The sequence below is a fragment of the Triturus cristatus genome, chromosome 10 (genome assembly GCF_964204655.1).
Source record: "Triturus cristatus chromosome 10, aTriCri1.1, whole genome shotgun sequence".
Taxonomy (NCBI): domain Eukaryota; kingdom Metazoa; phylum Chordata; class Amphibia; order Caudata; family Salamandridae; genus Triturus; species Triturus cristatus.
In genome coordinates, this window is record NC_140593.1 from 1,109,296,919 (window position 1) to 1,109,322,618 (window position 25,700).

At 49.9% G+C, this 25,700-nt stretch overlaps 1 protein-coding gene across 3 annotated transcripts in view; it reads right to left on the reverse strand.

The window, feature by feature from the left end:
* Positions 1-25,700, reverse strand: part of TRRAP (transformation/transcription domain associated protein) — a 1,075,110-nt gene that overhangs the window by 207,727 nt on the left and 841,683 nt on the right. For all 3 annotated transcript variants that reach the window (XM_085629333.1, XM_085629332.1, XM_085629331.1), the window contains 3 exons: positions 15,096-15,275; positions 14,157-14,303; positions 13,654-13,773 (listed from right to left, as the gene is read on the reverse strand). In XM_085629333.1, coding sequence (XP_085485459.1) covers positions 13,654-13,773; positions 14,157-14,303; positions 15,096-15,275 — 447 coding nt within the window. The remainder of the gene's footprint in view (positions 1-13,653; positions 13,774-14,156; positions 14,304-15,095; positions 15,276-25,700) is intronic.

Below are 25,700 nucleotides of genomic sequence, written 5' to 3' on the forward strand. Positions count from 1 at the left end.
TTTTGCGATTGATATTGCCAATTTTTGTAGACGGAGCGGACGGTCCTTTGACAAGAATGCTTTGCACCGTATGGTGTCTAGCATCGCTCCCAGAAAAGGAATCAGTTAAGATTTGCTTTCGTTGAGAGTGAGGCCTAGGGTTGAAAATAGACATAGGCATGCTGAGACAGCCTCCTCGGCTGCCTGCTTTGGAGGACCTTTGAGCAACCAGTAGTCTAAATAAGGGAAAACTTGTATTCCTTGAGACCTTAGAGTCGCTGCCACTGGTGCTTGACATTTCGTGAAGATCCTTGCTGCCGATTTCAGTCCAAACGGAAGGACCTTGAACGGATAGCGGACGCCAGCCACTTTGAATCATAGGTATTTGCGATGCTTGGGATGTATAGGGATGTGTAAGTACGCATCCTCCAGATCCAGAGAAGCCATAATATCCCCTTTGTTGAGGCAGCTCAAAACTTCGGCCAGCGCAACCATCCGGAAACTTTGTTTCTTCAGAAATTTGTTGAGTTTGCGGAGGTCCAGAATCGGGCGCCACTCTCCTGACTTTTTTTGGTGAGGAAAAAACGAGAATAGAACCCGGTTCCCTTTTGAGATGATGGAACCTTCTCTATTGCATTCTTGTAGAGCATTTTTAAGGCTTCTTTGAACAGTAAGTGAAGACGAGGGGAAGGGGGACCCCGGGGCGGGGTAATAGGTGGTCGTTTTAAGAATTCCAGGGTGTGACCGTTGCTGACTAGGTCGAGAACCCATCGATCCGTGGTGATCTGTTCCCACTTGTGTGCAAAAGTTGAAATTTTTGCGCCCACGGGGAGGGAGGGAGGGATGACATGGCGTCCTGCGTAAATAATTGTTTTCTGTTGGCATCGCGACCCTGATTGTTCGATCGCTTTCGTCCGCCCAGGCGAGAGAAACTACTCGAGTAAGATTGCCTGTAAGATGATCGCCCGTAAGGCTGTCTATACTGTGTTTGATATTGTCTATTTTGTTGATTTTGATACCCTCCTCTTGATGGAAAGCCACGACATTTTGCACCACGGAAAGATCCACGCCTATATTGGAGAGCCGCCAATGATTTAGCCGTATCTGTATCTGTCTTAATCGCGAGGAGGGCCTCATCTATATGTTTCCCGAATAAGGACTCACCATCATAGGCCATGTCTATAATTTTTGCTTGTACCTCTGGCCTGAAAGATGTTGCTTTAAGCCATCCTTGGTGTCTAAGTACTGCAGCACCGGCAAGTTGCCTAAAGTTGGTGTGCGCAGTCTATGATCTCGGATGTGGCTTGTTCTCCCTCCAAAAGTATCTTCCTTGCATCTTGTTTACGTTCCTCAGGAATGAGATCTATAAATTCCGACAACTCTGACCACATCTGGCGGTCATAACGGCAGAGTATGGCCAAAGAATTTGCTGCTTTAATGGAGGTTGCCGCCATAGTAGAGAACTTTTTACCAATAAGGTCTAATCTCCGTCCTTCCTTATCCGGTGGCGTTGATGTCGGCGTAGCTGGATTTTTGGATCTTTGTTGGGCGGCATGTGATATAACAGAATCTGGTCGGGGATGACCAATTAGACAAGATGGAGTTTCCGGAGGAGCACAGTATTTTTTGTCAATGCGAGGGAGGACAGCCGGAATGGAGACAGGTGTTTTCATAATTTTTATCCCCTCATTCCAGATATAATCAATGATGGGGGATCGCTCTGGTGATTTTTCTGTGCTCTTCTTTAAAGTCATGCAGGAAGCAATCCGTATGATCCACTGTGACTGGCAATTGAAATCTGGTTGCGGCACGTTGCATCAGGTTATGAAAGCCGCCAATATCCTCAGGAGGAGAATCCTAAGGCTGAGGAATGGGTGGAGAAGGCATTGGTATGATATAGTCATCCCAAGGATCCAGAGTCGTGTCTTTATCCGGCACTTCACCCTCATCGATCTCTTCCTCATCAGAGGAAGTGGTATCATGGTGTGATTGTGGCCCCGAGCCAGAAGGATGAGACGGTGAACTCGGTATTTCCTTCTGCGGTATTGAGTGTGACTCTTCAGCAGGTTGTAAGTCAGGGACAGCCTGTTGTGGGGGAAACCATTGGCGGTAATCCGCCAACATGGCCTGAAGATCCTGTATGAGTGTAGGAGGGAGATGACTCGTTTCCCTGTGATCTCAATCCCTTCTGGGATGTCTGTAATGTGGTGTAGAGAGGCCTTCCTGGTAAAAGTGCTCCTGGTAATCCTCTTCCTCATCTTCGTCTTGGCATTTTATATGAAGTTCCGAAGGGTGCCGCGCTATGCCAAACAGACCCTCATCAACTTCTTCATCAAAGTCTTCATCCTCTACATAGGTCTCTAAGATATGAGATGGCAGTAGAGGAGATATCTTGCTGTAATCCTGCCTATGGAAAGTCTTTAATTGAAAATGAGTACAAGAGACAGGCGTAGTCTGAGAAACTGGTGGAATCGCCTTTAATAAACTTCACGTCGACCGGCTCTTAGTCGTCGACGGAATGGTCGTTGATGTATCCTTCGTCGACGGGCTGGTCGTCGACGGGATCGTCGTCGACGGGGTCTTCGTTGATAAGGTCTTCACCGTCGACGAGCTCGTCGTCGATGGAATCTTCGTCGGCGACGCCATTGTCATCGATGGGACTTTCGTCGACGAGTTCGACGTCGACGCGGTCGTCGACGGAGACTTAGAAAATGAACTTTTCATCGACGAGTCTTTTACAGGCTTCTTAGAGATAGTAGATATCTTAGAAGACACAATAGGTGAAGAAATAGCTGTAGTGGAGACTGTAGCCGTCGACAGAGGGGCAGCAGAAGTCACAGAAACCGTATGAGAAGAAACCAGTGTTAGAGTCTTAATCTGGGTTTTACTCACGGTTCTAAACATTGAAGATCTTTTGGATACCTCAGATTGTGAAGACAGCGATGACCCAGAGGATAATATTTGTGACCTCTGTGAATGGTCAGAGGCTTCATTAGAGGCCTTGTGATGCTTTCTTCCCTCACTGGAAGAGCTATCAAGCGATCTAGCCCTTTTGCTAGTCGTCGAGGCCCTGTCATCCTCCTTAGCCGAGGAAGATTTTAGCCATAACAGCAACCTTGCCTCCCTTTCCCTTAAGGTTTTAGCAGGGAAGGTCCGGCAAATTCTACAATCCTTAGCAACATGCTTAGGATGTAGACAGTATATACAATCTTCATGTTGATCGTCCACATGGACCCTCTTCTTTTCACAGGTCCTGCAGGGTCTGAAAAGAGCTTTTTTGTCAGACATACTGAAGAAAAGGTGAAGAAACTGAGTAGGCACTCTGGGAGACTCCCTTCCACACGACGTGCGGTGAAAATCTGAGGAGAACTGCCTGTGAGGGTTCTAGAGGGTGCTAGTAGCTGATTGGCTAGAACTATTTTTTAGTTTATTTTGTATAATGATGTAGATAGGCTACTAAGTTTTAGGCCTCTGGCTTTTTTTTAGCCTACTACTATTATTTACTTAGGCACTGCTTTTGTATTTTAACGTGGGACTCCCACCTCGGCGACGGGGAATGATTCAGGCATGTGAATCTATGAAAGATACCCCAATACTGGATAACAAAGTAATCTCGTTGAAATGGAGAGTCCCAGAAAAAAACGTTACGCGTCGACGGCGCGGAACAAAGGGAACTGACGTCAGCACGCCGACGAGGTCTTCTTATGGCTCCGATGACGTCATACGGAGTCGCGAGCGGAGCCGTGCTATTATGACGTCCTCGTCGACGTGGGTGAGCTAGGAAAATAATTCAATCTCAAAAAAGAGAAAATAATTCCCATGGAATGCTAGCGCAGGGGTAATTTTAAAGGTGAGGAATACACAGGCAGAGGTATCTATCGGAAATGCACCTGCAGTGGCGGCTGGGTGCAGAGTGCTAGTTTGGTGTCTGGTGCCCTCTTGTTTTCAATGGGGATTTTCAGTTTTACATTTCAGCTGCAGGCTCGGTCCAGGAAGTTTTCCAGGAGGAACCAACAGCTGGGCAGGTAAGTTGGAAGGCTCGAGGACGTAGGTGCACTTCGGGTTCTGTTCTCCAGGGCGGATGGATGCAGGGGTGTCTTTTGAGGTCGGATTTTACCTTACCGGGCGACTCGCGGTAGCGGTGATGTTGGGGGGAGTCCTGGAGGGGTCAACCCACGGTGGACTCGGTCCCTGGTGCGCTGGGGGACCTCGCTGGGACCGGTGAGCCACTCGAACTCAGGCCGTAGGCGACAGGTGCAGTGGTGGTTACAGGCGTCGGGTTTCTTTTTACGAGTCTTTCTTTGGGGTTTCTTCTGAACAGAACTGCTGTTCATAGGAGATCCGGTCTTTGTTGAAGGCAGTCAGTCCTCCCAGGGGTTCTGGAGGTCGCTGGCTGCAGGACAAGATGATTTTTGGCGCAGGATCTCTGGAAACTGCAGACAGGCCGGTAGGGCTGGGGCCAAGTCAGTTGCTCTCTGCAGTCTCTTCTTCTGGGCGTCTTCCTTCATCCTTTTTCTTCTTAGGTTGCGGGAATCTGCTTTCTTGGTTCAGGGCTGCCCCCTAAATACTGTATTTAGGGGGCATTTAAGGAGTCTCGAGGTCAGTAGCCTAGGGGGAGTGAGCAAAATCCCTAAATCCTGATTGGGGAGTGCCTACCATCTGCAAGATGGCGGGCACTGAAGAGTGGGCTTCACCTCGCCTCCCCCACCTGAGGTGTGGAGTTGGCAGAGGTGGGCACACCTTCTAGGCTGGCTAATTTTTCCCGCCTGTCTTTTTGCTGACAAGGGAGACAGGAAGGGGTCCTTCTCCTGATAGTAGGAGAGGCTGCAGGTCGCATTACAAAGGCTGCCAGGCCTTTGAAGCTCCCCTGCCACAGGCTATTCCTGGCATGGGGGAGGTGTGAACACCTCCGCCCAGGAAAAGCTTTGTTTCTGGGCTCAGGGAGCGAAGGCTCCCACCCTAGGGTTCCAGAAACATGTCTCGTGGTGGCAGGCTGGTGTGTACCAGTCAGGGAACCCACCAGAAGCTGGTCGTTTATCAAGGGGCATCTCTAAGATGCCCTCTGTGTGCATTTTTCATTAAATCCCACACTGGCATCAGTGTGGGTTTAATGTGCTGAGAAGTTTGATACCAAACTTATCAGCTTTCAGTGTAGCCATTATGGTGCTGTGGAGTTCGTAATAACAAGCTCCCAGCACCATGTACTCTTAATGGCAGAAATGCACTTACAATGTAAGAATGGACTTAGACACTGTAGGGGTACAGGGCTCATGCACCTGTACACTCACCACTGGCACAGGGCACCCAGCTAGAGGGGTGACTGATCCATGCCAGGGCAGTGGGTTGTAGGCATGGCACACAGGGATGTGTGCCATGTTGATTCTTCGCTTTGTTCTGCACCAAAGCACGCAGCCTGCAAAGGCAATGTGTGTGTGTAAAGGTACAGGGTCTTCCCTGGTCACAGTGCCCTGGGTACCTGTGGTACCATTTACCAGGGGCTGACCTGTGGCCAGAGATGCCAATTGGGTTAGTTTTGGGGAAAGAACACAGGCCCTGGGAACCTAATTGGCAGGGACCCAGGGCACATCAAGTGAAAGTGCATCAGTAGGCTGGCAAAAAGTGGTGGAGTTACTGCAACAGAAACCCATTTTCCTACAACTTGAAATGTAGTTTATGTTTACACAACAGCAGTTTGGGTGTTTTGGAACATTAGCAGGTGAGAATGCTAACTAAGCTCATATGAATACAGAAACCCAAAATACTAAGTGCAATATTAATAAAAAAAAAAAACATGTGTAGAATTTTCAGAAATAAAAGATTCTCAATTAGTGTTGTACATACAGTAGTACAACAAGCATTTACAATGCAATGGTCTCGGCAATATTATAGGTAGAGCTATTGGTATTGCTCATTATTGTTTTATTATTTTTGTATCCCTAAATAAATGGCATTGTCATTTCTATTGGCATTAGCTTTTTTTTTTGCATATGTGATACCTATTGCATTAGCAGAGAGAGAGTGAGGTAGTGAGATAGAGAGAGAGAGTGAGGTATTGTAATAGAGAGTGAGGTAGTGAGAGAGAGTGAGGTAGATAGAGAGTGAGGTAGTGAGATAGAGAGAGAGAGTGAGATATTGAAATAGAGAGTGAGGTAGTGAGAGAGTGAGGTAGTGAAGAACAAGTTACTTACCTTCGGTAACGATGTAGCTGTAAGAAACATTAGTTAGTTAGATTCCTCACCTTAGAATATCCCCAGGCGTCAGACTGGATCCGGAAGATTTTTCGTCAGCAATACCCATTGCGCGTCGCTAGGCGTCGGCGGCGGCTCCAAGTCCGTCGTCGGCGTCGTGCGCCGGAATGACGTTGTCGGAGTACTTAGACGCCGCCCTCGCGCGCTGACGTCAGTTCTTGTACATAGCTTTCCGCGCCAGGAACGCAGAGCCATGCAAAGACCGACACTGGTGCCAAAAATAAAATCTAGGGGCCTGAAAAGGATAACCTTAACCCTAGATGTCAGTTCGCAGAACGTGGAGGATGGGTGAGTCGGTGAGGAATCTAACTAACTAATGTTTCTTACAGATACATCGTTACCGAAGGTAAGTAACTTGTTCATCTGAAAGAAACACGTTAGTTAGATTCCTCACCTTAGAATAGATACCCAAGCAATACCATCCCCGGTGGTGGGTCTGCGAACCAAGATCACACCAGAAAGTCCTGGAGGACAGAACGGCCAAAGAAGCCATCCCTCCGGACTTGGCTGTCAAGGCAATAATGCCTGGCAAACGTGTGTAGCGAAGCACACGTTGCCGCCTGAGAGATGTCCTGCAAAGGGACACCCCGTCCCAAAGCAGTAGTAGCCGCTGTGGCCCGAGTGGAGTGGGCGCGCAGCCCAACAGGAGGGTCCTTTTTTGCCAAGGAGTAACAAAGTTTGATGCACAAAACGACCCACCGAGAGATGGTCCGTTTGTGCACGGCTTTCCCCTTCTTAGCACCTACGTATCCAACGAAAAGTTGGTCGTCCACCCGGAACTGCTTTGTGCGGTCCAAATAAAAGGAGAGCGCACGTTTTGGGTCCAGACGGTGGAGCCTCTCTTCCTCTTTGGAAGGATGCGGAGGCGGAAAGAAGGTGGGCAAGGTGACAGACTGCCCAAGATGAAATGGAGTCACCACTTTCGGAAGAAAGGAGGGACGAGGCCGAAGGACAACCCTGTCTGGATGAACAGAGAGAAAGGGAGGCTTTGAAGATAAAGCCTGGAGGTCACTCACCCGTCTAGCCGAGGTGATGGCTACCAGAAAAGCAGTCTTAAGCGTCAGAGGACAATTATGAAGAGGCTCAAAGGGAGCACACATTAGAAATGTGAGAACAAGATTCAAGTCCCACTGAGGCATTACAAAAGGGACAGGAGGGAATGTGTGAGTAAGGCTTTTTTGAAAGCGTGCATCTACAGGGGACTTGAAAAGAGAAGGCTGATCAGGAAGCCGCAAGAAGGCAGAAATGGCAGCAAGATAACCTTTCAGGGTGCCCAGGGCAGAGCCCTGCCGGGCCAAAGAAAGAAGAAAGAGGAGAACCTCAGAAAGAGGGGCGGAAAGGGGATCCAAAGCCTTTGCTGTGCACCATGCCACAAATTTGTTCCACCGGCAGGCGTATACCGTCTTTGTGGAGGGACGCCTGGCTGCCAGAATGAGATCACAGACTTCAGGAGGCAAGTCAAATGGCATCAACTGCCGCCGCTCAATCTCCACGCATGGAGGTGAAGGCTGGACAGGTTCGGGTGGAGGACCGTCCCCTGCTGCTGCGACAGAAGATCCTCCCGAAGGGGCAGACGTATCGGAGGATCGGCCAACATACTGAGTAGCTCGGGATACCAGTACCTTCGTGCCCAATCCGGAGCAACCAAGATGACTTGGGCCCGGTCGCGCCTGATCTTCTTCAGCACTCTGGGCAGAAGTGGTATTAGGCGGAAAGGCGTACAACAGACCGCAACTCCACTCGTGACGAAAAGCGTCGCCGAGCGAGTGCCGCCTTGGAAATTGCAACGCGCAGAACTGCTGACATTGCGCGTTCCCTTTGGTGGCGAATAGATCTAACCAAGGCTCTCCCCACTGCTGAAAGAGACCTTGCGCCACTTCGGAGTTCAGACGCCATTCGTGATCCATCATGCACCGGCGGCTGCGTTCGTCTGCTCTGGCGTTCAGAGAGCCCGCCAGATGTTGAACCACTAGGGTGACGCCCTGGTGTTCCAGCCATGTCCAGAGGCGCAGAGCCTCCTGACAAAGGGTCCACGACCCCACCCCGCCCTGTTTGTTGCAATACCACATGGTGGTGGTGTTGTCCGTGAACATCTGCACGACACTTCCCCTGACAGAGGGAAGGAAGGCTTTCAGTGCAAGTCGGATCGCTCTCAACTCCAACAGGTTGATGTGGAGACGAGACTCCGCCGGAGACCAGAGGCCTCTGATCTCCGCCTCTCCCATATGGCCACCCCATCCCAGGAGGGACGCATCCGTCACTACGACATGCTCTGGTTGGGGAAGGGAGAGGCTCTTGCCCTTGACCCTATCGCGGTCCGTGAGCCACCACTGCAACTGCTGTGCAGTGCCCTCCGAGATCAAGACATGGTCGGACAGGTTGCCGTGATGCTGGGCCCACTGAAACTTCAGGTCCCACTGCAGAGCCCGCATGCGCCGCCTGGCGTGATGCACTAGTAGGATGCAGGAGGCCATCAGCCCCAGAAGCCGCAACACTAGCCTGACCGAAACCCAGGATAGAGGCCGAAAGATGGGAATCAGGGCCTGTATATCCCGGACCCGCTGTTCCGGTGGATGGACCCGGAACTGAGCCGAATCGAGAACCGCTCCGATGAAGAGGAGCTTCTGAGAGGGACTCAGATGTGACTTCGGCACGTTGATGGAAAATCCCAGCAAATGCAGGAGATCCGCCGTAGTCTGGAGGTGGGAGACGACTGTCTGGGGCGAGCCCGCCTTCAACAACCAGTCGTCGAGATAGGGGAAGACTGGAACCCCTGATCTGCGCAGATGAGCTGCGACAACCGCCATCACTTTCGTGAACACCCGAGGGGCACTGGTGAGGCCGAAGGGGAGCACGGTAAACTGAAAGTGCTCTTGGCCCACCGTGAACCGCAGGTAACACCGGTGGGCCGGCAGGACGGGGATGTGGAAATATGCGTCCTGCAAGTCCAACGCTACCATCCAGTCTCCGGGGTCTAGGGCAGCTAGAACCTGAGCCAAAGTTAACATCTTGAACCTTTCCTTCCGGAGGAAGGCATTGACGTTCCGGAGGTCCAAGATAGGGCGTAGGCCCCCTTTGCCCTTCTTGGGAACCAGAAAGTAGTGGGAATAACAACCACGACCTACTTCTGGGCTCGGAACGCGCTCGACGGCCCCCTTGGCCAAGAGGGCCGAAACTTCCTCGTGGAGAAGATTCAAATGATCCACCGAGATACGGTGGTGCTGCGGTGGCATGGCTGGAGGGGTCGTCTCGAAGGGGAGGGAGTAGCCCCTTCGGACGATTTGCAGCACCCACCTGTCCGATGTGATGGTACGCCAGTGGAGCAGGTGATGGCGAACTCTGCCGCCCACTGGCGTGGAATGGGCCTGAAAGCTCGGACTAGGAAGGCTTTGAGGCGGATGCTGCCGGGGTGGATGTGGGCTGACCTAGTCGTCCTCCAGAACCGCTTCGGCGGAAACCACGTCCGCGACCGCGCGCAGGTTGGTTCTGCGGCTGGTGGCTAGGCGCACGTGAGGAGGCACCCCTTCCTTGGCCACGAAAGGGGCGAAAGGCGGAAGTTTGCGACCGCGGGGCCGAGAGGCCCAAGGACTTGGCCGTAGCCCGGGAGTCCTTAAAGCGATTCAGCGCACTGTCCGCTTTCTCGCCAAAGAGGCGAGTGCCATCAAAGGGCATGTCCATGAGAGTGCTCTGGACATCGCCCGAAAATGACGTGGACCGCAGCCAGGCGTGACGTCGAAGCGCCACTGTGGTAGAAATGGCCCTACCCAGCGAGTCCGTAGTGTCAAGCCCACATCGGATAGCATGTCGCGCTGCATCCCTCCCATCGGCCAGAGCCTGGGTAAGTCGTGTCCGGACCTCCTCCGGACACAGGGGCAGCACGTCCTCCACCGCATCCCACAGAGAGTGGGAATAACGGTCCAAGAGACAGGCGGTAATCAAGGACCGCAGGCCCAAACTAAGGGAATAGAACAGCTTCTTGCCAAACTGTTCCAGTCTCTTGGAATCCCGGTCCGGCGGGGCGGTCGGGAAGGAGGATTGGGAGGTAGAGGCCTGGATAACCAGGCTCTCAGGGGTAGGGTGTTGGGACAGAAAACTGGGGTCGCCCGGAGCAGGTCGGTGGCGCCTGGCGACGTTCCTATCCACAGGAGGAACTGTGGAGGGCTTGGACCAGGTGCCCTGCAGAACGTCAATGAGGGCCTCATTGAATTGCAGCAGAGGCTCAGTGGAGCTTGCCGCAGACTGAAGCACCTCAGTAAGGACGTTAGTCCTCACAGCCACGGCAGGCAGCTCGAGCCCAAGGGCTGCGGCCGCCTTGCGCAGCACCACAGAGAAAGCAGCGCCCTCCTCCGAAGCCACAGTCGGAGGAGAGACGAATCCAGTGTCTGGAGAGGTATCCAGGCCACTGGCCTCCCCCAGCTCATCTGCCCAGTCCTGTGACAATTGAGCCTGAACGGCCATAGGATCCTCGGATCCCTCCCAGTTGTCCCCATCATCCGATTCCTGGTATACAGGAGGAAGGAGCGGAGCCGGGCGATAGACATAATGTGTCTCCAGCGGCGCCGAACGCGGCGTCCATCGACGCCGTACCGGCGCCGGGCCCGGAGTGGGGCTTCACTGGGGCTCGACGTCGAGCGGAGTCGACGTCGGCGTCGGGGGTGGTACCGGTGTCGACGCCGGCAAAGGAGGCGTTACGAGGTCGACCGGCGTCGGCGGGGACTCGGGAACGGGTCCCTCGGGCGCTTGCGGCGTTGAGGCCGGAGCCGTCAACGGCGCCGGGGCCGGAGCCACCGGCAGGCAAGGCAGCCCAGTCGGGTCCGCGGGGCCCGAAGGCGCGCCAGCGGGCGTCGACGGTGGAGCCAGACTCCTCATGGCCGAGAGGAAGGCACTGACTTCCGCCGGCGTCGCGTCAGTCCCAGGGACCGGAGGGTATGGGGACTTGCGCGGCGCCTGCGGCTCCGCCGGAGCCGCTGGGGTGGAACCACCCTGACCCTCGGCCGAGTCGCGCGACCGGCGAGGGGAGTCCGAAGAGCGGTGTCGCCTCTTGGACTTCTTGGAATGCTTCGACTTACCCGAAGACTTGGATCCCGACGACCGATGGTGACGTCGGCTGCGGCTCCGCGACCGATCCTTGGACCTCCTCTTGGACCGGGATCGAGAGGCGCGCGGAGCCGAGTGGCGAATCTCGAGAAGCTTACGGGACCGCTCCCGTCTAGCCTTCGAGGTCAGGGCTTTGCAGTCCGAGCACGACTCCGCGTCGTGGTCGAGGCCCAAGCAGTAAAGGCACCGGCGGTGATGGTCCGTAACCGACATCAAGCGGTTGCAGTCAGTACAGGCTTTAAAACCAGGCATCCTACCGGCACCGGAGTCGAGACAAGATCAAAAAGGATCAAAAAAGTTAGTCAAAAATTGACTAAAGGGGTAGCTCTCCCGGATCTGCGCTTACTGGCGCGGAAAAAAGAAGAACGGACGTCAGCGCGCGAGGGCGGCGTCTAAGTACTCCGACGACGTCATTCCGGCGCACGACGCCGACGACGGACGCGGAGCCGCAGACGACGCCTAGCGACGCGCAAGGGGTATTGCTGACGAAAAATCTTCCGGATCCAGTCTGACGCCTGGGGATATTCTAAGGTGAGGAATCTAACTAACGTGTTTCTTTCAGATAGAGTGAGGTAGTGAGGGAGGGATGTTGTGAGGTAGTGATATATAAGCATAGAGTGATGTTGTGATGTAGTGAGATAGAGAGAGGTAGTGAAAGAGAGAGTGAAAGTGAGTTAGTGAGATAGAAAGAGTGAGGTAGGGAGATAGAGAGTGATTGAGGTAGTGAGTGAGAGAGAGTGAAGTTGTGAGGTAGTGAGCTAGAGAGTGAGGTAGTGATGTTTTGAGAGAGAGAAGTTGTGAGATAGTGAGGTAGTGAGATAGAGTGGTAACTGGAAAACGGACCGATCCATGACGGAACACAACAGGTGTAAGGGAGACTCATAAAGCGCACGACTTTCAATGGCCGTTAATCAGCAATAAACCAATGGCCGAGAAAGGTGGGGAATCGTGAACGCTGGTCATAAACTGAACCATTCATCCATTATGCATTATGTCGACAATACAAACAAGAAGGTCAAATGCAATCATGTAGATTCCAGGGTGGGACACACTGCTGGGAGGGCTGTGAAACAAAGTCAGTGCGACAGTGCATCCATTAGCATGTCTAAATTAGGCTCGACCTAAAAATGTAAATGACACAATAAGAGACCAATGGATGAAAAAGGCTGACTGAAAGCATCTACGATTAAATTATTCATAGAATTTTAGTTAAATATAAAGGTCATGTCTAATCCTATATATAAACGATAGACAGGGCTTCGACAGGGCTCTTAAACCAATATACTTAAAAAAACAGACTTTCCAACGGGACCACATGCACTCACTATGTATCAATATGTCTGGCTGAACGAAGCAGCCTAAAAATGAAGGTGCATTCTGGGATAAATTGTGCAAATGAGGCAGTCACATTTCCCTCCCTGGCATTGTATGCTCCACCGCTGGGTCCTGTTATACCTGGCCGAAGAATCAGGCTGGTGGCACAGCTGGTAGAGCTCAGTCCTATGTGGCACGTGAAACAGAGAGGAGCGTTGTTAGACTGGAGACACACTGGGGGCAACGGTGTATTTCCTCGGAAGTGAAAAGTGGTCACCGCCTAAACCACAGAGCAACATCCTCCGGTGGCGAGGTAGTAAGCGCTATGCAAATGTTATAGTACGAATCCACACAATACATTAGTGCCTTAACCATCCCGCATTCAGCAAAACCACACGTAAGATGGCCTCTGCTCTACAGTCGCACTCCACCTCACACATGCGTGTTCTAAACTGTTCTTAAAAGTTTACATTTTGGCAGTCCTACCAATGCATTCATTTTGCCGTTTATATTTGGATTCCCTTACGTACTAAGAAACTGTTAACAAAGCACGAACGTGACACCTCCCACTGGCATAGCATTAGGGTCTGACTACAGCGACTTTCATCAAGGAGCGAGGTGAGTCAATCGGAATGCCTGCTTACATTGACTGATACGATAAGGGAGGCTCTATAGGAGGCAGGAGGGGCAAAAAATGGCGGATGGAAGCTTCGAAACTTTTTGGGATTCGGGGCGTGTTCCTGCTGTTCGAAAAAGGGCGTGGCTAAAAAGTGGAAAGAACAGCACGGAACACACCCCCGAATCTGAAAAAGACGGAGCCTATTTGGAGGGACGGCACTCTCCTCCAATGGCTGGCCTCCGTTTAGGAAGCCAGCCAATGGAGGAGAAGCAAAAAGAGAGGCGGGCTAAATAGCCACTCTAGGAAACATTAAATCTCCGACTTCCGGTTCTGCCTTCGGCAGACCGGACGGTCCTCGACCTAAAAAGGGAACTATTATCTGATTCAAATACTCACATGCTGCTGGCGATCAGACAGGATTTTCCACAGCCTGGAGAAAAGCTGGATCCACGTCTTCTCTGCTAATGGTGTAGAGATGTGGCATAACTGGATAAAGGCACTTAATAATGCACCAGTCTAAGGAGAACAAAAAATTACTTACAGCAGGGAAGTCAGAAAGCTTGTGTCATAAAGTAGTTTTTCCACAAAGTTACAGAACAACAAACCAGAATGCTTTGCAAAATCAATTGGTCTGTGACTATTCAAGTAGAGGCACATATCTGACACTTGAGCATTCAACAAGACTTGTAATAAGATAAAATCAGGACTTTCCATTTCGTTTAGGTCTAGTAGGGAAGACCTTTTGGACATATAGAGGAGCAGGAAGTAAGTAATCAATGGTATCTATTTAAACTCTTTGTTAAGATGTTTAGTATATAAAAACTTAATTGCATCCTTCTACTTTCCTATTTGCTGAAACAATGCCCATTTTTAAAATGTGTTCAGAGAGCCCCACTAACCTTTACTTCTCGCAGAGAGTCAAGGAACTTGTCATGCCTATTGGTCAGCATGTTCAACTGATTCCCTATGTCCTTCTCTGAAAGGTCTTTGGTTTTAGGGGTGCTGGTTTGATCTCCAGGGGCCAATTCAATGTCAATCTCCACATCCTAAAAAAGAACAAGGAACGTTTTTTAATACCACTTACTTAACAGCTTAATCACAATTTATTTTCTTCTAATAATTACTATTAGCCTAGAGCCTTTACCATTGAAAACAGCGGACGTAATAGTAGCAATACGTTGAAAGATTCAGGTGATTTTAAATCTACTGCCAATGGAACTTAACACTCAAAATGAGAACTGTTATGCCCAAATCACTGAGACGCGACACTAAATCAAAGAAAACACTTGAAAAGCAGAGGATGGAAACTTTTGGAAAAATTAACCAGAAACATTGTAAGTCTTAATATAACTGAACAGATAATAGTTAAAGTGAAAACAACAGACTGTGATATCTGACAAGTTCGTTTCAATTGTCTGATGTATTTTATCACTAGGTTTACACGGTTCACAAAGGTGAAGAAAAAAGCAGAGCTGAGGAGTTCCATGCAGCCAGATTCACTGCGGTATGAAATCTGAGCATCTCATCTGTGTGGTGTTTTAGAGCATTAAGTCCTTTCACCTCACTAACAGGAGTTTGGGTCACATAAAGAGGTAAATGGACTAGATATAGTCTATAACTTTTCAATGTTATTTGAAGTGTATGAAACCTTGCTATGTTAACACTGAAAACTGAGGAGTCCCACCCCTGATTATGGGGAATATGTAAGCATGTGAAACTATTAATGATTCAATGTTGGAGAAAGTCATAAAAATATGGCGCCACAATGCCCAAACTTGGTCTCCTCTGCCTTAGTGAGGCAGCAGATCAGATGCTCGGAAACTGAATCAAAGTCTTACCTCCTCCTTAGATTCGCTGTTCTCGCGTTCCCTTGGCTCTTGTTTGACATGCGTTACCATGGCAAATGCTGCTCGATCATGACTGTCTGCAAGGTTGATCACATTAGTGATAGACGGAAGCATTGCACCTTGGCAGCTGGTGCCAATTGTGGTGATTTTCTCACACACTGCCAAGAGGAGCTAAAAAGAGAATGCTTTCAAGTCAGAATAGCACATTCAATCATAACATTTCTGTTAGACTTAAATAGGCAAAGGAAAAAAAGCAGAAATATGCAACACTTTATACTGAAAGATTCATCTACACTACTTACTACCACCTACCCACCACCTCACCCATCAATTAGGACTTGCAATTCAGAGGATCAGGAGTACAATAAATCACAAGTGCTAATCGATACCCAAATTTGCTGCCTTTTGTTTTCAAAAACAGAAATTCTAATATAGTTATTATGTGAGAATATTTTACTATTTTACATAGATGATACACTCAAAGCTTAGGAAGACTTAATTGCCTTTTCGATCCTATATTTTATACTACAGACCAGAGGTGAAACCTATCATGCCCCTGGGTTGATAAGAGGCCTCTTGCACCTGGATTTGCCTCTGATATTAAAGCCTACAATCCGCAACATCAACCTACGAATGCCGCTGAAGTGAACAGAACATTCTCTCTCAGCCAATGGATTTTCCTTTTAATTATGAGAGAATAACAAAATTAACATAATTAGGCAAACTAAGTGATGAAAGCTTTGATTATAAATTTTCCAATTGGTTTTGAAGGGGGGAAAGGACCTCAAAAGCATCCAATACCTGAACCCAGGAAAAAGATTTACGCCCTCTGTATAGTTATAGAAATCTACGTCTCCTTACTACTGCATGTTTTCATGCCTACCCTGCATTTCTAAACCACTACATCTGCAAATTATCCAAATACAGTGGATGTACTACATGTCATTTTTTGTAGTGGCATCACAACAGGTGGGAACCCCATTTCTTTATTGCTAATAGATACTTCTGTTTCTCCCAAGTGCAGTGATCGGCAGCAAGACGGCAGGGTCACAGGCCTATTTTAACTGCACTCCTCTAGGGAGACTATCTTCTAACACTCCCTGTAAAAAGAACCTTAAATTTCACATAAATAGTCTCTCTTGCCAGTTTATCATGTCTGAGGTGTGGGGGTGTGGGGGCGTGGGGAAGTGTGAGTATATATATTTTCCCTGAAAAAAACAAAGGTTAAATCGACATTGCAGTTAGGTAAAAATGTCAGTTTAAAGGTTACATTTTACACTAAAAAGAAAAACAAACACTGAAATTCACCAGTTATAGTTAACTGAAGTAACTATAACTCACACCCATGCCATACACAGTATTGCCATCAATGATGTTATTTCAGATGCTGCATTGAGGTGATCAATGATGTCATGAGCGATGTAAGGTGCGGTAATAAGCAGAGCATGGTGAGGGCACATGTTATAGTTACTTCACTTAATTACTGGTGAACTTCGGGAGCTTTTTTTTTTTTTTTAGTTTAAAACATTTCAAGTGACATTTTCACCATAACATCACTTTAACCTTTGTATTTCCGTGAATTTCAAGGGTATTAACGTAAATTAATATTTTATTATCATATCTTACTGGGGGCACGACGCAGCCAGGCCCTGCGCCCAAACCCTCGCACACAGCCAAGATGGCAATGCTGGGCAATCCCAAAAGCAATGCACAGTGCGAGGTTGGCAACAGGGTCTGGTCAGAGGCCAGGCCCTGAGCCCAATTCCCCCACAGGCGTCCAAGACTTCTAGGTTGGCAAACCTCAATGGTCGTGTAGCGCACCAAGGCCCGCCCCCTTTCCTCCATAGTAATATTACGCAAGGGGCTGTGCTGAACCCCACCGTAATAACGTTATACAGCTAAACACAAATTATTTTAAATTTCACCCCAGGAGGTGTCCTTCTGGAACGGTCCCCCCACCCTTCCTCCAAGGGCCTGGGTACCCTTAGACTAACCCCTTATTTTTTAAAGCTTTCTACGACATGGGGTCTACGTCCCGGAGTCATAAAAGTAGAAACTTTTTTCATGTTGTGGCCAGCCAATCAGATTGGGTGTTTTGACCACGTGGGGGTTCTGGAGTGGTACAGCGTCACTATATATACATACATATTGAACCTTAATATAAAATCACACAAAGCTGTCTTTCTGGGTAAAGATCTAGCTCGCTGCCAAATTTGTTGGAAATCCGGTTAGCCATTTTGACTGTAGAGCTGTTGAATTTTCCTATGGAAAATTGCATGAGGAAAACGGGTTTTGACCCCCCCCCCCCGTCAGCCCCTACTTGATGGGCCGCCCAGAAACTTCACAAAGGAACTAAGTTGGTTTAACGTTTTAAAAAAAATACTTTTGTGACGATTCCTCCAATGGGAAAAACAACAGTTGATGGACCAAAGTTACTATTGAACCCCAAAATTCAATTTCCTAAAGAAACCAGGTCCTAACCAGAACTACACAGTGGTGACCGCCACTGTGTAATATATATATTGGTTAATCCTGGTATGCAATTAGACCCAATATTTGTGCAGTAGAAAATGTTGATTCCCTTTGTATCTGAGCTGGCAGTGTCCCAGTCAGCCTTGTTGGCTTAGTTCCCAAATGCAGAATACCAGACAGGTGGCTGAGTTAAACAGCACATTTCATTTGTTTGGGGTGCTTTTCTCTGCACAGGGTGATACTCAGCCATTTCTTGTGTTGAGGTAATCTTCGCTGCCAACAACAAGAAATGGAAGCCTTGCTGTAAGGTCAATACAACACCTGGACAAATCCGGTTGGTTTGACTCACTCTTGCCTTAGAAGTCTGTAACATTTAGCCATTACACATGCACAGGAAGCTTGTCTAGGGTTGTAGCTGTGGCTGGCCCTGACCTCCACCCTTAACTTCCAGAGATGTTTAAGTACTACACATCTCAGCTATTTCTTTGTTTGTTCTTGATCCAGAAAAAGAGGAGACATGAACAAAGGTGTTGAAGAATTAAATATGAGAGGCTGTATTGCAAACAAAACCCAGGTGGAGCAACAGACAAGCACACCAGTCTCATATGTCGTATAGTTCCTACTTTCTCAGTAAGACTGTGCGTTTAGGCAACATAAGCTTCAAAACGAGTTGGGACTGAGTCCACTCATACAGTCAGAATATGCAGACTTAATTCCTGGCTAGCTCACAGTGTGCTTTCTGGGCCTTGAATTGACAGGGCACCAGATGGTGACTGAAAACATGGCAACCCCAATTCCCCCAGGGCAATCGTGAAAAAGATCCTACCCTTTTGTTAGTAGCTCAGGCGTGCCCAAACGGAGACACAAGAAGTATACAAATTGGCATTTCAAACATTTATTGAAGCAATTGTACTCGTGTAAAATACGCACTCTGCAATGATTAACAGAAATGAGCAAAACAATGTAACCATCGTTACAAGAATGGTGAACAGAGTAAGGAATTCAACCATCGTGCATTTACATCAGATTATATGAATACATATGAAATGGCATTTGTATAGTGTAAGAAAGTGGCTCTGTATATACTGCACCAAAGCAAGGTTCAGTGTGTACAGAGACCAACAGTCCCCAGAGGTTTGGCAGAGGTTAAAGTTAGATATAACCTTACTCTCTAAAGTGGTAGCTTGGTCGAGCAGTAAGGCAGTATCAGAGGACAGTGTAAAGAATTTGATGTACACACTCAGTCAGCAAATGGTCTCACACACTCAAGAACTGAACTCTAAGGCAATTGTTTTGTATATAAAAATATATAGTTTTATTTTAGAACCACAAGTAGGTATCAAAATACTTTCTCAGAATGAAATGCTCTAGTTGTATACTTTCAATAAGCAATAGACCTTTAAATGCAAAAGTTACAGTTGTTGCACTAGGCAACACAAGTTAAACACATTTATAACATTGAGCTCAATGGGAATCTTTAAGTAAATGCAACATCAATTACTTTGCAAAGGTTTTTCTTACTCAGGGCTGGATCCTGGCTTCAGCCCTGGTGCATCTCCTGTAAACAGTCGAAATAAATCGTTTTTGTTACACAGGCGATTTTTAAGGAATATTTGTATGTTTCAAAAATTGACACTTTGAAGAATTTCTGGCAAAAACCAGGCAATGTTATCCTACGGAGGAAAGTTTGGTTATCGGAAAATCGCAGTTATAATTACTTTTCAGGGTCAGTGCTGGGCACCAAGATCCAGCACTGGGATCTCTCCTGATAACAGGTGCTCAATTTCGTTTTCGTTGATCGGATGATTTTTAGTGAATATTTCAAAGTTTCAAAAACTCGACACTTAGAAGAATTTCCAAGTGAAAACCAGTCAATGTTACCCTATGAAGAAAATGGAAGTTATCGGCTTTTAGGTAAGTACTCGACTGGTGGCAGAGTTAAGGTTCTGGGGTAAGACTCGGGGGTCTCCCAGGGTCAGGTAGGTATAATTGTTACACCCTAAGCGGCACAGGGGCAGCTGGGTGCAGAGAGAGTAGGCCCAATGTTAGCCTATGGCGGGCAGGGGGCCTTTGGTTGGTGGCTGCTAGCAGGCAGGCCATGCGGCAGTGGGAGCTGGGCTCCTGGTCACTAACACAGGGCAAGTGGGGAAGTAGAAAAGGACAGATACTGCACTTCCAGGGGCACTCGGGCGGCTGGGTGCAGGGTGCTTTTGAGCCGTCGGACGCACAATGGATTTCAATGGGAAAGCTGCAAGACGAACAAAGCCTGCAAACGCGGGGACGGAGATTCTTCAGGTGCGACCACCACTTCGAGAGGTAATTTGGGAAGTTGTAGGTTAGGTAGGCACCCAGGAGTTGAGCACAGGGGGCTGCAGGGCGCCGGGTGCAGGGGTGTCTTTTGGTGTCGGGAAATCTTACCCTCTACTGGTCTCCGTTGGAGGGGTCCCTGGTATTGAGGCAGCAGGCGTCGTCAGGAGTGTCGAGGAGGGTCCTTGGGTGCTGGATTCTTGGTCACAGTCGCCGGGGGGACGTCCTCGTGGTCTTTGTTCACTCAGGCACAGGCCGGGCTCGGCGGGTGCAGAGTGGGCTGGATTTGCGGTTCCTGGCTGGCACCAGGGGTTGTTGCTGTTTGAGCAGAACCACTGCTCGTGGGAGTCCCAGTCTTTAGATGAGCAAGGTAGTCAGGTCCTCCGGGGTTTTTGAGGTTGCTGACCCTAGGAGATGCCGGGATTTAGCAGGAGCAGGTTTGAGGGTCGACAGGCCTGTAGGGCTGGGGCCAAGTCAGTTGGTGTCGTCCTCTTGTTAGCAGCTGCACGGCAGGTCCTCTTCTTCTTCTTCTTGTTGTGGAATTGGCATCTGAGGAAGGAAGGTTCAGGGCGCCCCTAAATACAAAATTTAGGGGTGTTACAGGTAAGTAAAGGGCAGGGACCAATGGGTCCTTTCCCTGGGGTGGGCACACCCCCTATCCTGCCACTCATGTGGGAGGGGGGCAGGAGCCTAGTCCTGATTGGGTAGGGCTCCCCATCCTCAAGATGGCGGGAGCCCGGAGATGTGCTTCACCTCGCCTCCCCCACCTGAGGGGTGGGGTTGGCAGAGGCTGGCACACCCCCTTTCCTCACTTGGTTTTTCCTGCCAGAGTGGGGGCCAGAACCGGTGGGGACCAGTTGTTGAGTACAGCAAGTGGTCTGGGGAGGCTCACAAAGGCGGCATGCCTTTGAAGCTTCCCCTGCCCATCCTGGGGGAGGAGGCTTGGCACCTCTCCCCAGGATGTGCATTGTCGCAGGCCCACAAGAGCGGATGGCTCTCTATCCAGGGGGCCAGCAACCTGTCTGCTGGGTGGCAGCCTAGGCAGCCTCTTAGTCAGGACACGGGTAGTGGGTTAGTTTCAGGGGGCAACTCTAAGTTGCCCTCTGTCGTGCATTTTACATTAAATCCCACACTGGCATCAGTGTGGGTTTAATGTACTGAGAAGTTTGATACCAAACTTCTCAGTCTTCAGTGTAGCCATCATGGTGCTGTGGAGTACGTGATGACGACCTCCCAGCACCATATACTCTTAATGGCAGCACTGCACTTACAGAGCCCAGGAATGGACCTGGGTACTGTAGGGGTACAGGGCTCATGCACCTGTACCCACACCACTGGCATAGGGCACCCAGCTAGAGGGGTGACTGAGGTATGCCAGGGCAGTGTGTTTGTGGGCATGGCACACAGGGATGTGTGCCATGTCGACTCTCTGTTTTGTTCTGCACCAAAACACTCAGTCTGCAAAGGCAGGGTGTGGGTGTCAAGGTACAGGGCCTCTAAGGGTGGCACAATAAGTGATGCAGCCCTTAGGGGCCTTCTCTGGTCACAGTGCCCTGGGTACCTAGGGTACCATTTACCAGGGGCAGACATGTGGCCAGAGATGCCAACTGGGTTGAGGCTTCATGCAGTTTTAGGGAAGTAGCACAGGCCCTGGGTACCTTGAGCCCAGGGCACACTCAGTCAAAGTACATCAGCAATTCAGCAAAAAGTGGGGGTCATACCATACAAGAAAGATGGCACTTTCTCACATTTAGCGCACAAATACTCCCACGGGGTGTCTCTGTGCTGACCATGTACAAGGAAAGCCTGCTCTCTGTGAAAAGTGATCGTATTATTCCTTTTGCTGAAACAGCCATGTTTATAGGTTTTTTTCTAAAGAAAGGGAGTTCTGGAATGGACCGGAGCTACTTGGGGAGTTTATTCCAGGTCCTTGGTCCAAGGAAGGAGAAGAACCTTCTGCCTGCTCATGCCCTGCAGATTTTTTGGATCCTGGCTAGACCACTATGTGAGGAGCGCAGTTCTCTGAGGGGTGCATACACATATATACTCACCCTCAGGTAAACTGCCCCACTCTCTTTGAGAACTTTGCGTGCCAGGACCAAAGTCTTGAAAATAATCCTCTTTTTGACAGGCAACAAGTACAGTGCTTTCAACTGAGGGGTCTTGCACGTTCTAGGGGCCAGACTGAGTATTAATCTGGTGGCCCCATTCTGTACTACCTGTAGGCGACTGAGCAGATAGTCAGGAAGGCCCAGATAGAGAACATTTCCATTATCAATCCTTGAGGTGATCAGGGCTTGAACCACTGTTTTCCTCGTCTCTAGTGTCATGAAAGGGAAACATTTCTTTAAGGAATGTAGGATCCCAAAACAGGAGCCCACTGAATGATGTGCGGTTGAGAGGAAAGGGCTGTCAATTTTAATTCCTAGGTTTTTAACTACCGTTTGTTGAGCTCCCGGGGGCTGAGTGTCATGTGGCTACCACATTCTCCAAATTTTGGGGGAGATATCCCCAAAGAGCAGGATTACGTTTTTTACAGAGTTACACCTAAGTTAGTGAACTAATAGCCAGTTGAACACATTGGAGAGACAGTGTTTAATGGCCTTTCCATCAAATTCCTTCCCCTTTTGACAGGTAAAAAGCAACTGAATGTCATCTGCGTTGATATTACTTTCGCCCCTACAGCTTCTGCCAGATCGGCTATGGGAGTAAGGTATGTATTAAATAAAGTGCCGATCCCTGAGGCACTCCTACTGATAGTTTTCTAATAGGGGTCGCAAATGGAGGGTTCCATACTTCTGGACTCATGTTGTTCAGGAATGAGGTAAGCCACTTGAAGGCTGTTCCATACAGTCCTATATCATGATGGCAGGCCGACAAACTTCCATGAGGTACGGCATCGAAGGCCTCGATAAGTCCAGCAATATCAGAGCCCCCCCCCCCCCGTCTAGCATATCCTTAATGTGTTCAGGTATTTCTAGTAAGGATGTTTCCGCGCTATAGATGGCTCTAAAGTCCGACTGACTAGGGTGGAGTAGATTATGATTTTCCAGGTAGCTAGAAATATTAGTGTTAACATGATTCTGTAAGATTTTAGAGGGATGCTGGGAGAAGTGAGATTAGCCTATAATTAGTTTGAACGTTAGGGTCATCCACAGGTTTTTTTTTTTTTAGTAGTAGAACGATTTGTGCATGTTTCCATTTTGTGGGCATTGTGCCAATTGCCAATTATTCGTTTAGAACTATATTAATTACCGGGTTGAAGGCGAAAGCTACTTCTGCCAGGAGCCTGGCAGGGTACGGATCTGCAGGAGATCCTGACTTAAGCTGTTTAATGGCTCTCAAAGATTCCTCCAACTAAATGGGCAGGAGAGTAGATAGCTTGGTGGTCCTTTGGGAATTTCTGACTCAGTGTGGATCTGCCAATATGATGCTGCTGTCAGCTAGCTGATTGCAGCTATGCAAATCAGCTTGGACTGTTATTTTCTCATGGAGATACTCTGCCAGCTGATTGCACCATCGCATGAAGCGTGTAGATGATTGGTTATAGCCATTGGTTTCAGAAATTATTTTATGATTTTTAAAATTTCTTTTGATATATTTCTTGATTGAACTTTCTTGTAAAAAATATTTTTTTCTCCATTCGTACCTGGTGATAGTAATCCTTTAGAGCGCTTCTATAGCTAGCCTTATCTGACTCCATATAATTTTTTCGCCACTTCCTTTAGACATTTACATTGTTTTTGGCAGGACCTCAGATTAATATTGATGCATATCCAGTCCTCAATGTGCTCTGCATCGAATTCAAGACCTCCGGACAAAGCTGGGGGGTTTGCTTCAAGAGCACTTAGTAGATCTACCAGTGGGAGTTTGGGAAAGGCTCTGGATGTAGATTTGATAACACACGGACGAGGCTGGTTATTCCTGAGTTTCTGCCATCTGAACTTGATCAAATAGTGATTTGCCCCCTTTGCCCTTCTTGGGAACCAGAAAGTAGTGGGAATAACAACCACGACCTACTTCTGGACCAGGAACCCGCTCGACGGCCTCTTTGGCCAAGAGGGCCGAAACTTCCTCCCGTAGAAGATGAAAATGATCCCCCGACATACGGTGGTTCTGCGGCGGCAGGGCTGTAGGGGTCGTCTCGAAGGGGAGGGAGTAGCCCCTTCGGACGATTTGAAGCACCCACCTGTCCGACGTGATGGAGCGCCAGTGGAGCAGGTGATGGCGAACTCTGCCGCCCACTGGCGTTGAATGGGCCTGAAAGCTCGGACTAGGAGGGCTTTGAGGCGGATGCTGCCGGGGGGGATGTGGACTGACCGGCACGGTGACCTCCAGTACCGCCTCGGCGGAATCCACGTCCGCGACCGCGTGCAGGTTGGTTCTGCGGCCGGTGGCTGGGCGGACGTGAGGAGGCACCCCTTCCTTGGCCACGAAAGGGACGAAAGGCGGAAGTTTGCGGCCGCGGGGCCGAAATACCCAAGGACTTGGCCGTGGCCCGAGAGTCCTTGAACCGAGCCAGCGCACTGTCCGCATTCTCACTAAAAAGGCGAGTGCCGTCAAAGGGCATGTCCATGAGGGAATTCTGGACATCCCCCGAAAATGACGTGGACCTCAGCCAAGCGTGATGCCGAAGCGCCACCGTGGTGGAAATCGCCCGACCCAGCGAGTCCGTGATGTCAAGTCCACACCGTAAGGCGTGCCGTGCTGCATCTCGCCCGTCAGTAAGTGCTTGAGTGAGTCGTGTCCGGACCTCCACCGGGCACGAGGGCAGCACGTCCTCCATCACATCCCACAGAGAGTGGGAATAACGGTCCAAAATGCAAGCGGTATTTAAAGACCGCAGCCCCAAACTCAGGGACGAGAACAGTTTCTTGCCATACTGTTCCAACCTCTTGGATTCCTGATCGGGAGGAGCGGACGGGAAGGAGGATTGGGAGGTTGAGGCCTGGATAACCAGACTCTCGGGGGTGGGGTGTTGGGAGAGGAAACTGGGGTCGCCCGGAGCAGGGCGGTGGCACCGGGCAACGTTTCGGTCCACAGGAGGGACTGTAGAGGGCTTGGACCAAGTGCCCTGCAAAACGTCAAGGAGGGCCTCATTAAACTGCAGCAGAGGCTCAGTGGAGCTTGCTGTCGGTTGAAGGACCTCTATGAGGACGTTAGTCCTCACGGCCACAGCAGGCAACTCTAGCCCTAGGGCTTCGGCCGCCTTGCGCAGCACCACTGAAAAGGCTGCACCCTCCTCCGAGGCCAAAGTCGGAGGAGAGATGAAACCAGCGTCCGGGGAGGTATCCAGACCGCTGGCATCCCCCAATTCCTCTGCCCAGTCCTGAGAAAGTTGGGCCTGAGCGGCCATAGGGTCTTCAGACCCCTCCCAGTCGCCCTCGTCATCCGATTCCCGATAAACAGGAGGAATGATCGGAGCCGGGCAGTAGATGAAGCGTTCACCAATCGGCGCCGGTAGCGGCTCCGGACGGCGCCGCGCTGGTGTCGGGCCCGGACCAGGGCTAAACTGAGGAACGACGTCGTCCGGGGACGGCGTCGGAGGTGGAACCGGTGTCGGTGCCGGCGGAGGAGACGTTGTGAGGTCGACCGGCGCCGACCGAGATCCAGGCCTGGATCCCTCGGGGACCTGCGGCGTCTGGGCCGGAGCTGTCGACGGCGCCGGAGCCGCTGGCACGCGGGGTCGCCCAATCGAACCTGCGGGGCCCAAAGGCACGCCTACAGGCGTCGACGGCGGAGCCAGGCCCCTCATGGCCGAGAGGAAGGCACTGACCTCCGCCGGAGTCGCGTCAGTCCCAGGGACCGGCGGGTATG